General features: G+C 42.7%; 1 protein-coding gene across 7 annotated transcripts in view; it reads right to left on the bottom strand.

Moving 5' to 3' along the window:
- Window positions 1-8,205: 8,205 nt before the first annotated feature.
- Window positions 8,206-15,298, bottom strand: part of SFSWAP (splicing factor SWAP) — a 96,222-nt gene continuing 89,129 nt past the window's right edge. For 6 of the 7 annotated variants that reach the window (XM_035099213.3, XM_088659754.1, XM_035099207.3 and 3 more), the window contains 3 exons: window positions 12,717-12,884; window positions 11,141-11,213; window positions 8,206-8,576 (listed from right to left, as the gene is read on the bottom strand). In XM_035099213.3, coding sequence (XP_034955104.1) covers window positions 8,511-8,576; window positions 11,141-11,213; window positions 12,717-12,884 — 307 coding nt within the window. In that variant the 3' untranslated portion in view covers window positions 8,206-8,510. Of the gene's footprint in view, window positions 8,577-11,140; window positions 11,214-12,716; window positions 12,885-14,610; window positions 14,757-15,298 lie in introns of those variants that run through there. The other variant, XM_088659752.1, reaches the window with a different exon arrangement.

Below are 15,298 nucleotides of genomic sequence, written 5' to 3'. Positions count from 1 at the left end.
GTAAAGAGCTGAAGATGTAGGATGGCAGGGGTGAAGAACTCTTTCTACACTTCTTCTGATGTAACAAAAAAGAGACAAGAAATCATAGCCAGGACTTCCAACTGCACTTCCACAGAAGCACACTGTTGAAAAACTTGGCTCATAATTTAGGAACAAGGAAGCAAATTTCTAGTCCTCCTGACCCCAAAGATATGAACTGAAATACAAAATCTCAGGAGCAACAGCAGTCCCTGAATGAGATGCACAGTAGTTTGCGGTGTGCAAAGATGATGCAAAAACGCACGCATATGCAAAAACTATTTAGTTTGCATCATCAGGATGGAACAGACAGGACTCCTATATGATTCCTCCTACTAAAGGAACCTGCCCTGGGCTAAACATTCTGAATGTTTAACCCTAGATAGAGCTCCCTGTGGTATTCACATTCACTTATCTGTATAGCAAAGGGATGGGAAACCTTTGGTCCTTAAGATGCTACTGAACAACAACACCCACCATCCCTGGCCACTGGCCATGTTTACTGGGGCTGATGGAGGGGTAGTTCAGCAACATCTGGAGGGCCAGCGGTTACTCACATCTTCTCTAGCATCAGGTAAAGTGACAATAAAAAAATTGAGCACACATTCAACATTCAGACAAATAGAAATTCCATGTTAAAAATAATTTCTAATCAATTGATGGAACATTTTCTCCCATGCCCCAGTGTTCGGTGAGTACTCACAAGAGGTGGGCATATTTTCTTTATACAACAGAATGCATTCCTTAATAACACTTTTACCTGCATTGTTTTTTTTTTAAAAATGGAGCCTGTGTTATCTAAGAAGGTAATCAGCTCCCAAATGTTACAAGCAAGTAAACATCTTGTTTTATCCCTCATGCTAAGAAGCATTTATGAGGATGGTCAAATGCATTATAGTAAAATGCCTTGTGTTGAGGGAGCGTTGGAAGAATACATTTGTAAGCAGCATTCCCCCCCTCTAAATGGGAGCATATCTAGAGAAATGCCATTAAATATCCCTTTGAGAACGCTTAAAGCAATGCATTTAGTAGGGGGCTTTTTTGGGGGGTGGGGAGTAAAACAGCCACCCACGCCTGGGGAGTAGGTTGAATACACAAGAAAGCCAGCACAAAGACATCAGGAACACAGTGTGAAAATGAAGGTAAATGTTCCATTACGCTGGAGCTAATACTCCATCTTATTTTGCTATGAAATGTACTGTGAGGGTGTCAAAAATTATGAGTCACAACCAAGGGCAAGAGTTTAAGAAACTAGTAGCAAGTAGCTGCTTAAGGCAACTGTGGTGAATGGAGATCTCCAAGATTTGAAATTGGTTGTGTCACAAGACATCCAGGAAGGCACTCGATTGCCAGTATATAGTTCCTAAATGGTTTATTGCACCTCCTCCTCCTTCTTCACAGAGCCATTTCCAAAGCCACCCCTTAATAAGGCATCACTGCTTAGTTCCCAATTATTGCAGGTAAAACAGAGGGGAGCCCAGTGGGAAACTATATGATGAGCACTTTTAGGGCAGAGAGAAAGTAGATCGAAACGTTCTCCTATCTGTGGATGAAGCCTGATGCGTCAGATTAAGTTCAAGATGTCAATTCCTTGTCTCGGTTGAAACTGACTTGGAAGAGATTATGTTTGCAAGGGCTCAAGACTCGAGATATTGAGGCATTAGCTCCTCAACCGACTGCGTTATTTAAGGACATCCTGTCCGGAGGCATTGCCCCCCCCCTCAACGGAAAAGCTCTAGAATTGTGTTGTTGTTTAGTCGTTTAGTCGTGTCCGACTCTTCGTGACCCCATGGACCATAGCACGCCAGGCACTCCTGTCTTGCACTGCCTCCCGCAGTTTGGTCAAACTCATGTTCGTAGCTTCGAGAACACTGTCCAACCATCTCGTCCTCTGTCGTCCCCTTCTCCTAGTGCCCTCAATCTTTCCCAACATCAGGGTCTTTTCCAAGGATTCTTCTCTTCTCATGAGGTGGCCAAAGTATTGGAGCCTCAACTTCACGATCTGTCCTTCCAGTGAGCACTCAGGGCTGATTTCCTTAAGAATGGAAATTGTATTAATCCCTAAACCTAATGCCGGCCCCACTGTGGTGGAATCATATAGATTTACAGCATTATTGAATGTTAATGAAAAATTTCTATAATCTGCAACGGCCCAACAACTCAATGTGTTTATTGGCAATTATTAAGCTCTGGACCAACTGGTTTTATTCCTCAGAGGATAATTTCTTATGCCATTAGAAGGGCTCTCAATATAATTCACCATGCATGCAAATTTAATTCTTCTGCAACTTTTAATTTCACTAGATGCCTTCAAGGCCTTTGATGGTATTGAATGGAGCTTTCTCAAGAGACTCTTATCAAACATGTTGTTTGGGAACAGATTTTTACATTTAATTGAATAGTTTATTCGGAATACTTGGCTTGGATTACCATTAATGGGGTTAACTCTGCTCATTTCACAATCAAATGATGGAACAAACAAGGCTGTCCAGTATTGCTCCTCCTATTTGCAGGGCAGTAGAGGTTTTCATTATGATTCTGAGATTCTCCACTGAAACTGAAGATATCTAAATTCAGGGAACTGAACACAAATTTAATATGTTTGCAGACAATCTGCTATTAAGGCTCTGTGATCCTCTCTTGCCTCTATAGCAGGATCTTAGTACGTTGGCTAAGACTGTTGGGTTAAAAATCAATTACAACAAATTGGTCATATTGCCTATAATTTCCATGACTTCAGAACACAATTCGTTAAGGCCTAACTCTTGTTTTAAATTGCTGTGTGGTGGATTTAGATATCTTGGTAGAGTTACGTCAACTTGGCTGAAGGAACTTTGGGAATCTTCACAAAAAGACCACAAAGGGTTTCATTCTTGGAAGTGTTTAAATTTAAGTGGGGTAGGCCGACGCAGCAGTGAAGATATATATTCTTCCTAAATTCTTCTTTCATTCAGACCATGGTTTCTCTTCAGATTGTATAAATCTTTCATACCTATCCACAATTCTCATTTGGCCTGATAACAACACTCCCCCCCCCAAAAAAAATATAGTCTGTCCTTCCACAAGTGGACCGGCCCCCCCTGCTGAAAAAGTTTGCTGATCCCTGGGGTAAAAGAAGCAAGGTGAGCGGTCTAACCCTGTATTGACCAAGAACTAAATAAGGTATTGGCGCCCTAAATCAGTGTTTTTCAACCGCTGTTCCACTAGTGTGCCGCGAGATGTTGCCTGGTGTGCCGTTCCGAACGCGGGCGGCGCCCAGAGGCCCGGCGAGAAGCACCTCCCCAATTCCTTCGTTGTTGCGGTGGCGGCGACAAATGCGTGCAGAAACTCCTCGGCGAGCCACTTCAAACTGGCCACGGCGCTAGTCCCTGGCATTGCGTCCGGCCGCTGGCAAGTCAGGAGGTTCGCCCTGACTGAGGAAAAAGCTAGCGCTCTCTTGAGCCGCCGCCTGCCTTGCTCGGAGTTCCAAGGCAGGCGTAGCCGGGGCTGACTTGCGTCTCGTCAGGATCCTTTGCGCGCATGTGGCCGCCCCTCCCACCCTCTCAGAAGACGTTGTAGTCGTTGGCTTGTTGGCCAGCCGAAAAACAGCGTCCCCGAGCGACCTCCCTCCTAGGCCCGCCTTCCCCTTGTCTGTTAGATTAGAAAAAGGAGGAAGAAAAGGCCCGGCCCGGGACAGCAGGAGACATCAAGGCAAGTGGCCTTTTTGTTGCCTTTGTTAAGCAGCACAGCACCAGGGACTGGGCCAGGGGCTTTGGGCTTAGCAGGTCCAGATCTCAAACCACTGTCAGCTTGGATACAAAAAGCTTGAAGTTTCATTGTTATCATATACATATACTTTCTTTGTGTTTATTTGATTCCTATTCAAGAGAATTACTTTATCTATAGTCAATATAGGCACATTTTTTAACATTTTCTAATGGTGGTGTGCCTCATGATTTTTTTCATGAAACAAGTGTGCCTTTGCCCAAAAAAGGTTGAAAAACACTGCCCTAAATATTAAATTGTATTATGAGACTTTCCAATTAAAAGTTGACACATGTGATTAACAACTCGGCTTCAACTCTTATGTATCAAAATGGACCTGGAACCCTCACCACCCTTTCTAAATGCCTTACCCTTCCTAAAAACTTTTTGGGCACGCATTAACAAAATAAGCAATCTGACTTTCCAAATATGGTGTAAATGGCAATCTTTAACTCTGATTTTCGACCACCCAGCCTTTTGGTTTGATGATAAATATCACCAGTTCCTATTTTAGAGAAAAAGGAGAAATCTGTACAATTAAATATATTTTGCCCCAAAGTCAACCTATTTCGGAAAGCTCACTTAAGGACAAATTAAAATATGTACCACTGGAAATCTAACATATCCCCCTCTCGGGAGGAGTGGTTTGGAAGAATTTGGGACATTGCAGAACACCTAACGCAGCAAAGGAAACCACTTAGAGGTGAGTCAAAAATAGACTTTTTTTCATTTGATGTGGCACAAACACTTTTCCTTTGTCAACTCATTCCTTTGGTGGCAAAACCCACCAAACCTCCACAATTTCCTAGGTTACTATGTGGACAGGCTTCGTAAAAGATTAACTTAATTTCTTAGTCCTCTCCCTGTATGTTCTATTTATGATTGCTTTGTAAAGCTGCATTGCATGCTTCTGCAACGTCCTGGTTTTCCCCTCCCCGCTTTCCGATTTGTGGTGTTTTATTGCTGTCCCATTTATGGGGAAAAGGCTATGTAACTTCTGCTTCTCCTCTCATAACAAAATGACAAAATGAAAGATTTCTTTCTTTCTTTAAAGTATCAAGATCTGGCTTAGTCCAGTCTATAATTCCCACCATTCCCACTATTGCTTTAAATCAGGGATTATGAATATTTTTCAACCCCTTTCAGGTGGGCACATGCCAGTGATGGGCAGGACCAGAGACAAAAGTGGGTAGAGTAGTGGATGTTAATTTTACCTTTATACACACACACACACACGCACACACACACACTTGTATACCCTTCCGTATCATTGAACCAAACAAGCAAGTAGTATCAGCAGCATTCAATTCATTTAAGCCACATAAAAGCAGTCAAGGAGGCTGCAAACGAGTCCAAAGTAAGGGGTGGGGTCTCTGAGAATACCACACAGCACTGGCTAAGGTAAAGGTAAAGGGACCCCTGACCATTAGGTCCAGTCGTGACCGACTCTGGGGTTGCGCGCTCATCTCGCATTATTGGCCGAGGGAGCCGGCGTATAGCTTCCAGGTCATGTGGCCAGCATGACAAAGCCGCTTCTGGCAAACCAGAGCAGCACATGGAAACGCCGTTTACCTTCCCGCTGTAGCGGTTCCTATTTATCTACTTGCACTTTGACGTGCTTTCGAACTGCTAGGTTGGCAGGAGCTGGGACCAAGCAACGGGAACTCACCCCGTCACAGGGATTCGAACCGTCGACCTTCTGATCAGCAAGCCCTAGGCTCAGTGGTTTAACCACAGCGCCACCTGGGTCCCTATCTTGAGCTTATTAGACAAAATGCAGTGTTTGTTCACGTAGCTGATATATTTGCTAAGATTAATTGCACCCAAGCAATTCATGCAGTAACCGAAGCTAAAGCACAACATGAACAGGTGGAACAGATCCGAAGCTAACCCACTGCTTGATACCCACAAAGCTTCTCCCACCAATGCAAGTCAAGTTGACCACCATGTGTTAAGAGGTGCACTCTCTTTAGAACAGGCATGGCCAAACTCGGCCCTCCAGCTGTTTTGGGACCACCATTCCCATCACCCCTGACCACTGGTCCTGTTAGCTAGGGATGATGGGAGTTGTAGTCCCAAAACAGCTGGAGGGCCAAGTTTGGCCATGCCTGCTTTCAAAGGACTAAACCTGGATGAGATGATCATGCTTTTCACGTAATTATTAAAATTGGTTGTTGGAAGTTTTCCTCATATTGTGATGCACAATGAGCTAGCCTTTCCATCAGCCACAAAAAGCAACCTGTCCTCCGATTCCAGTCTCCCTTTTTGGGGGGAGGCAAGATATCTTTTTGCATGGCTCTGCTGCCTGAGGCTGATGGAAGTGGTAGTCCAAAATATCTGGAGGGCACCAGGTTGTTGAAGGCTGCTCGAGCAGAGCGCTTTCCCCTGGCATTTCTAATTGTGAAAGTGCAATGGAATTACCCCTGAGACAACACAGGTGACCAGATAAATGTTTACATCACATGCTAATCCACCAGAGAGGCTGGGGATCAAATCCATGACTTTCTTAGTAGGAACTGCAAAGTAGCATGTGCTCTCCTACTTTAGCCGTGTCCCCCTTCAATTCTCCATGTTGCTTAGTTCCTGATTCACCAGAGAAGGAAACTAGGAAGGTATCTACCACAGAAGAGTGTGGAAAATAACTGAAGACTTTGTTCAATGCCATTAGTAAGACATGCTGTCTTTCACTGTTGCTGTTTTTTTTTTTTTAAAAAAAGAAGAATGCACTCTTTTTGCCCAAGTATTTTGGTTGTTGAACTGCTGGTTATCCACTCATTTTAAAGGGGATGGAAATGGCTGGTGATGCTAAATTGCTGCTGTTTAGATTTTATGCTCTGGTTTTGCATGGTGCATTTGGAATATTTTAGAAGTGTGACTGCAAGCTGCTAGCGGGACATAAATTTTAATAATAAATAAACCCATTAAAGGGGCATCTTAAATGGCTGTTTAGCAGGTGGGAAACTTCCTTTTGAGGACTGTCAAACTGTGTGCTTCCTCACGGGATGCTAGTCCTCTCCATCTGAGCATTGATCGTCATCTCAGATACTGATAATGAAACTAGTTTTGATAGACTAAGCTGTCCTGAAATAGAGTATTAAAGGGATCATTTTCTTAACTGGATGTAGTAATGGTAATCCTACTCATCCCTATTATCTGTTTCACAATGTGAAACACTCCACCTGCTCTACCAGTTGAAATAAATTCAGCAGGACAAAATACTTGACCTTTTAATTAAGGGAACTGTTCTTTCTATAGATCATATCCAGCCTAAAGAATTGGTCGTCTTCTCTCTTACTTTTAAACAGTCAAATTTAAAGGGTTATTATCACACAGTACACTGCAAAACTATATTGCTTAAGAACTATGGAAACAGGTCACTGATTAACATTTTTATCTCCTGGTCCACCCCCCCCCACCCTCCCAAGCCACTGTTTAAAATATTGCAATTTTATTTTGAAAAAGGGTTATTGCACTGAACTTCAATCTGTATGATAAATGAATTTGTAATTATAGGAAGCTCACAAGATTTAGCATATAATTGCTATTTGCCACTAGCCATTTATAAAAGCAAGATAGCATCTTCACTAACTTTCAAGACTATTTCCCCCCTTTAGCATGGAGGGGGGAGTTAAATAAGGGAAGTCTTGGATCTCTGGAGAATGGTAGCTATTTTGCATTTGGGGGAATGATGGCAGATCTAAGAACATGTCAAAGAAAAATAGGTCAGTAACTAAGGGTACGTGAAGTGGTATGCTTCAATGACACACTAAACAGTTTTTCAGATTTCAAAACAGTTGATGCTAAAAGCTTTAGGAGATTTTTAAAAATATTTTAACCGTCAAAATCGGATTAATTATATTTTTTTGTATTCGTGTTATTATAACTCTTATTCCAGACTGAATTCACTCCTCCATTGACTACACTTAGTACCAAGTGGCAGAAGCTCTAATAAAACTAGATTCAGACCGTACACCTTTGATATTGGAAGGAGAATTAACATGCCTATTTTATATGAACTCCATTGGCTGCTGACTAGTTTCCAGGCTAAATTCAAAGCGCTGATGCTTACCTTTAAAGCCCTTTCTAATCGGAATCTGGTATAGTTGAAGAAACTCAATTCTTGTTCAAGAGTGGAACTATTCTCTTAGTGGCCCCCAACCTAATAAAGAACAAGCTTCCCCCATATATAGTCTTTTAACTCTGGAACAGACTCTTCACTACAGTACTATACAATACTATAAAATGGGCACCTGTCTAGACAGTTAAAGAGTTTTCCTTTGGGGCAGGGTCTTCATAAACAATGCCCCTTTGCCTTTACAGTTTTTTTATGGCTTTATGCTGCAATTTCTCATTTGTTCACACCACTTTGGAGAACCCTGATTGAAAAGTGGGTCTAAAGTAATCAAGTAAGAGGGGGGAAAAAACACCAATTTCCAGAAAGTATCTAATAAAAATTGTTTATCTGCATTTTAATTTGTGTTAACATCCGCAGGAACATTGTATTTACAAATATACAGACATTGCTCATGGTAAGATTCTTACTGAAGAACTGGTCAAAACGTTAATTTACAAAACCCCCAAAGGCTTATTTTATCAAAAGGAACTTTGACATGGAAAAATCATTGAAGTTCCAATGAGATCTTCTGTACACAACAATGACTTCAGCTCCTTGAACTCTGCTGTTGGGAACCACTGGAACCAAGTTTCCTTCTGTACACGGCATTCTGAAGAGTCCCTTCCTTCTGGTCTCAGGAGGCACTAGTTGGGATGTTTTTGGAAGCTGCCAGCATTGCCCTCACCTTGGCCATAAGATCCTGCAGCGAATACAGGAAACATTGAGAACTGTTCAGAAAAGTCGTGCTGAGGATGTTCACATTGTACACAGCAGGAAAAGTCATTGTGGTGTCTCCCATCAGCCCTAGCCAGCACCACCAACAGTCAGGGATGAAGGGAGCTGGACTCCAGGAACATCTGGAGAGCAACATGATGGCTACCTCTGATAATAGAGATGGAAATTGCATATACCATACCAAAAAAAAGGAGACTCTCAATTGATAAAGGCAAAATGTAGAAAAAGTAATACAAAGTGAGTTCCAGGCATTTTCCTGAACATACAAAACTGAATTCGTGAACAGGTCTTCCCTGTGTTTAGTGGGAAGGTCTGCTGGAGGGTTGTTCTTGTGTTTTGCCTGAACACCAGCAGAACATTGAACATGACTGGAGACCCTGATATAGCAGAGCTCCCAATTCAAGAGACGTCCTACATGAGTACCACCCCCCTGCAGACCTTCCCCACTCAACACAGGGAAGATGGGAACTTGAGTAGATGGGGACCGCAAGTGTGGGTAAACTTGACGGTGGGGCTTGTAGGCGTGACCCTAAGCCTCAAACACCTGAACATGCATACAGAATTTCTCGGCAAAGGCACAGTTTCAAAATCCTGAGGCAAACAGGTGAAACGCGGAGGACTTAAAATGAGTGAGCTATTCCAGGATGCCGAGAAACATTTTCAAACAAATTTCTAAAGAAGCCAAAGGCACTGAACTGCAACTCCGCTTGCACTTTATGCAGGAAATATCCCAGAGCGCAATGTAATCTTTTAGGTAAACTGAGAACTGTGGCAGTCTTAAATTACTCACCTGCTATGGTCTGAAAGGTCTAAATTACTCACTATGGTTTGAAAGAGCCACACTTTTACTGAAGGCAGAAAAATGGGCTGCAGTATATGTATGCATGATGGTTTATTTCAGGGGTGAGGAACCTTTCTCTATGGGTAATATTGGCATGCCAGTGGGTCCAATTTCTCTTTCCACTCTCCCCCACCTGCCCCTTTAAATATCTGAACAAATGAGCAAGCAGGTAGAGGGTGGGGAAGAGGAGAAAATATGCTGTACACCCCCGCCTCCCACATGCTAAGGTATTCACAGGGCTCTGCAAGTCTCCCCAGGTTTCCCCTTTAAACCTCATTGGTTTCAAGAGGGAGTGTGGGGAGACTTTGAAAGCCACGCAAGGCTCTACGGGATTGGGCTGCATCTCCTTTAGAGGAGTTAATTCTCTTAATCAAAACTCCACCAAGTTCTACCCATTTAAGTATAAAAGGATCACATCTAACAAAAGCAGCAAGCAGAACGCTGCTCGTTCAATAATTGCACTCTTGAAAAATGACACAAATTATTAAAAGCACCAAACACAATTTCTCAAGACTTAACATATTAAGAGAAATTCAAATATCCGTTTAGGAGCTATCCTGCCGAGTCAAATTAAATTTGCAATAAGCAAAACAAAGAGATGCATTTTTAGGACAAGTGAAACTGAGCAGTGTGATCACAGAATTATTGTTTTCTTGACTATGTTGCGTGAAGGAAATTGAACACATTCTATGCACTTTGCTTAGTGTGCCGAAGGCTAGATGTGACGATTCAAGGCACTGCACTAAAGTGGTGACCCACAACGAAGTAGGGGGTGCTCTTATTATACCCAGATCAGTAAACAAACCTCATTGTATCTTTTGACAGTGCAGTGGTTCTTGCACTATTCTAGTTATAATAGTACTCATCAGCTTGAATTAGAAAAATTCTGTAAGTCTACAACTAGCAAAATGCTTATTACCATGATGAACGGGAGGGAGGGAGGGGGGGCGGTCTGTGAAGAGAATGTGTGTGCGATGCAAGGACTCACAGGGAGGGGTTGCAGCAAGCTGTGCCAGGGAGAGCTGGATTTGCCATTGTTGGGGAAAGAGAATTTTGTCCAAGTGCAGTGGTTTGCTTCTCCCAAGCAGGAGACTGGGAGCCACTTGCATATATGGAAAAAGGGGTGCATGTGGGGGGGGGAGCACAGCTGGGGGGCTGCACCCACTCTGTTTTCCTCCCCTCCCTGTGATCCAACCCATTGATGATCAAGCTTACCTTGCTTTTTGGTCAAAACTAGAGTGACACAAGAACCTTGGGAAGGAGGCTGTGGGGCTGGGTACCCTTAACCGATGACCATTACAAGTCTTTGCTGCAGCAAAGACGCTGTGTGTTTGTGTTTGTGTGTGTGCATGTGAGTGTTGGAGGGTATTTGTGGGAAAGCAAGGGTCTGCGGATGGGTTTGAAGTGGGGGAGGGGAGGGGAAGGGAAGGGGACACTATACAGCTGGGAGAGAATTCCAGGCGTAAGAGGCAGAAAAAGGGAATGGGAAGAGTCATTCAAGGGAGCAATACCAGAGACTATGGCTTTGTAACAAAACAGGTTTAAAATCTGGAAGTATATGCTGATTACATACCATTTGAGTGCTCTTTTCAATACCGAAAACAGCAATTCAAACAAAATGCAATGTGAGCATTACAAAATTGATACAATTTAGTAATCATTACTAAATGGAACGTTTCAAGTGGTACCTGAGTTATTTTACTCTGCACTGACGACACAATTGCTGAAGAGATCTGGCCGTCTTTTTCCAAAGAAACTCCCCTAAAAGAATTTTTAAAAGAAGAACATTCAGTCAAGACAGTCAAGTAATAGACAATTAGTGCACAGATATAATATATACAGATACTTCAAACAGCATGGAAAAAATCCCCAAGTGAATGGAATGTATTGGCTAAGAGAATGAGCTTTAAGTTCAAATCTCAACTCTGCCATGAATTCAGCAGAAAGTCTTAACAAGCCCCTCAAAGCCCGTCATCCAACCACCTCCCTGTCCCTGTGGTAATGTATTGATGATACTGGTCTGCCTTCTAGGCTTCTTGTAAAGATTAATGTGACAATCAATGTGGGTACCTATGAGTAGTCAGGTTAAGGTTTAAGTAAGGCTAAAGGGTATCATCAAATGGAGGTGCCATGATTTAAAACATATCTAGATAAATGGAAGCCATTCTGAGCTATGTGGATTTTCTCATCCTTGGTGGATTCTCATGAGCAGTTTATGACTGCAGTTGGTGCTGAGTTACAGCTGAAAGAGAGCCAAAGGACACTGACTACCATTTTCCCCATGCACTTGAGAGATATGTCAAGTTCTTTCGGCGGCAGCAGCAGCTCATTGGAGCGACTAGCAACACTCCAGCCCAGCATCCAGTGCTCTCTCATTCAAAGCAGGAGAATAGAAAAACAAAACAGAACCCATCACTATGAAGAACATAGGAAGCCATGATATAAATATGAATGATGAATATGGATATGAATCCAGTGAGGTGGTTGTATTCACAGGACAGAGGCTAAGCATTTCATTCCTAAAATTAATGCAGCTGCTTGCTTGGAAACAGTAGGTATAGATATGCTCGAGAACTGAAAGACGATTTAATCATTGTATACATCACACATTGCTAGATCTACACGTGCAACCATGTGAGGTTGGTAAAGTGAACTACAGTCATACCTTGGTTGCTGAACGCCTTGGAACTTGTATGTTTCGGCTCCCAAACGATCAGAAAACGGAAGTGAGCATTCCGGTTTTCGAATGATTTTCAGAAGCTGAATGTCCGGCGTGGCTTCCGATTGATTGGCTGCAGGACACTCCTGCAGCCAATTGGAAGCCACGTCTTGGTTTTCGAACAGTTCCGGAAGTCGAACGGACTCCTGGAACGCATTCTGTTCGAGAACCAAGGTATGAATGTCTTTGACTTCTGACTGAAGAAAATCCTTAATTAAATGCTATCATGCAAAAAATAAAAATTATTGCAAGTAGAAAACTGGCACATCATGGAGAAGTGCTGGTTTTCCTCTTGCAAGAAGTGGTCTGCTGCTGGAACTTCAAATGCAGAACAGCTTCCAAAAATTATGACGCCTCGCCTGCCGCACAACATTCTACAATCCTGCCTCATTTGCTGTGTGTGTAAATCCTTCTGTATTATCCTGCTAAGCAGTAAAAAGGATCAAATCACTGCCCTGGTTCCTCAAATTTCCCATCAACAGTCTAGCTGCGGTGTTTTGCACCAGGGAAGTACCAGTGCATAGAATTTAGAAAGGGCTCATTACCCAGAACGTTCTTGGCTGGATCCCCTACTCTCCACAGGAGAGACACTGGCTGAATGGGTGGAGTTTTTATGTGCAGATTGTTTGCCTGGAGAGATGGATGGCGAATGAGACCTCGCTTTGGACTTGGTGTGGGAGTGAGATCTCCTTTTCTTCTTTTCATGGGGACTTCTGGGGGGGGGGAGAGAGAAAATAATATATTGATTAATATAAAGCTGTGCCATCAGCTAGAGAAAGAATGTAATTTCCCAGGTTTTTTCAGCTCCACTGAAACAGACACCCATTCTCTGTATCAAATTAATGCAACTCTTTTTTTAATGCCAATGTTAAAATATAATCAGACCCACAACCCTCCACAAAACATAACTTTAGTTTGGACCCTGAATAATTATTTACCCTTTTAACTTATATAATGAAAATTGCAATGATCATACCTAACCATCTATAAATATTTGGTTTTGCAGATGGCAAAAGAAACTGTAGCACAGAAACCAAAGCCTGTGGCAAGTAGCTGTATCTATAAGCAACTCCATCCCCTCCGGCTGCCTCCATATGGCGCAACCCCCTGGTTTCCATGCCCTACTGCAGTGGTTTTCAACTGGACCATACCAAAGACCCACCTCTGACTCACAACCTTCAAGATGGACCCACTTTCAAACCTTCACTTTTGGTTTATACTTATTGGTGTTAAGGCACTTTATCGATCCTAAAATGGCAATTCACAAAGCAATATACATAGTGTTACCTTAGCATTGCTCCTAAATAAAAACACAGTGATTTTTATACTTTATCAAGAAGCAGTGACTTTAAAATACTGTAGACCCCCCTCACAATTTCAGTGGGATGGCTGGCTATGTTCTCCAGATTTCCTTCTTGTAAGGGGTGATATTAGAAAGGCTCCTATCTCATTTCCTACAGCTAAACTCTGGGGCTTTTTTGTTTTTACCGTTACCACTGTTGAGAAGTCTTGTTCACAAAGATAGGTAGTATCACAAAGATAAAAGGTAAAGGGGCCCCTGACCATCAGGTCCAGTCGTGTCTGACTCTGGAGTTGCGGCGCTCATCTCGCTCTATAGGCCGAGGAAGTCGGCGTTTGTCCGCAGACAGCTTCCGGGTCATGTGGCCAGCATGACAAAGCTGCTTCTGGCGAACCAGAGCAGCGCACGGAAACACCGTTTACCTTCCCGCCGGAGCGGTCCCTATTTATCTACTTGCACTTTGACGTGCTTTCAAACTGCTAGGTTGGCAGGAGCTGGGACCGAGCAATGGGAGCTCACCCAGTTGCAGGGATTCGAACCGCCGACCTTCTGATCAGCAAGCCCTAGACTCTGTGGTTTAAACCACAGCGCCATCTGGGTCACAAAGATAGGTAGTACCAAATGGCATCAGATGAATGGCAGCTTCCTGGGTATTCTTTACTAACCAAAATCCAGTAATGTTAGCTATTGAATTTGCACTTTTACACTTGTGTAACAAGACAGTTCAAGGAATTATTTCTGCAACTCAAAGCTTAATTCTAGTGACTTGTGCATCCACAGTGAATCATGATCGTACCCGCTATAAATCTTCACACATTTTTTGAGAGAAATAACATCTCTTTTGATAGAAGCAAAATTTACTGTTTGATCTTCATTTGAAGCCTGTCAAGGACATTTTCCAAATAGCACCTCAACCAAAGTCTAAGTATTTTTCTTTGAATGCCTTTTTTTTGGACATAGCCAAAACTAGATTTGCCCCCCCCCCTCTCTCTCTTGACATATCCAAAATAAAAATTAAGATTTGGAGCAGATATGTGAAAAAACTGGATCAGAACACTTCCTCTTCTTGTCATAGATGGAACAAAGTTTTCCTGCTCTTCAAAAACTAGTTGTCCATTCATTGAAAAAAAATACCTCAAGTGGCTTGTTTGGAACACAGGCATGCTTTGCTTCTAAATGCCTCAACAGCTTCGCTTCAATCACTTTCATCTTCTAGCATCTTGCCACATTTCACACACCTTTAAAAGTTCTGCCCTCTCTCTGCCCCCATTTCAGTGAAGCCTGTCTGTGATACAGAGCAAGAGGGCAAGTCATAATTATTATGTTTGTATTTTATTATAAAAAATAATAATTTGCGGCATCTGACAGGATTCTGTGAATTTGGTTATTAACCAGAAGGTTGGTGATTCAAGCGCATCCAGGGCAGGATTCCTGCATTGAAGGGGGTTGAAGTAAATGACTAAATAGGTCCCTTCCAACTTCCCATCTCCTGCATCTCCCCTTCCATTCCTTTTGCTATTGCCTTTCTTTCTCTCACTTTGCCCCTCCCTAGCTCCTTGCACTTTTTGTCCTCTGTCACCTGTTCTCACCTTCTGCCTTCTCTTTGCCTCCTTCTTGCATTCTCTCAGTCCCTTCTGTTGCCATTCTTGCCTTCTTTCACAATTCTCTACGCTCCAGCTGTCAGCCTGTTGCTTTTCTCTCTCTGCTGACATCTTATTCCACTTTCTCTTCCCACACATTTCAACCATTTCCTTCTCTCACCTTCTTCTACTTTCTTTCACCTGCTGTTGTATTCCTACAGGTATTCACAGCCATTCCGTTCCACTC

This window comes from Zootoca vivipara, chromosome 16 (assembly GCF_965207765.1).
Source record: "Zootoca vivipara chromosome 16, rZooViv2.hap1.1, whole genome shotgun sequence".
NCBI classification, from domain to species: Eukaryota; Metazoa; Chordata; class Lepidosauria; order Squamata; family Lacertidae; genus Zootoca; species Zootoca vivipara.
Note: the sequence above shows the minus strand (reverse complement) of the source record. Positions and strands in the feature narration are given on the sequence as shown.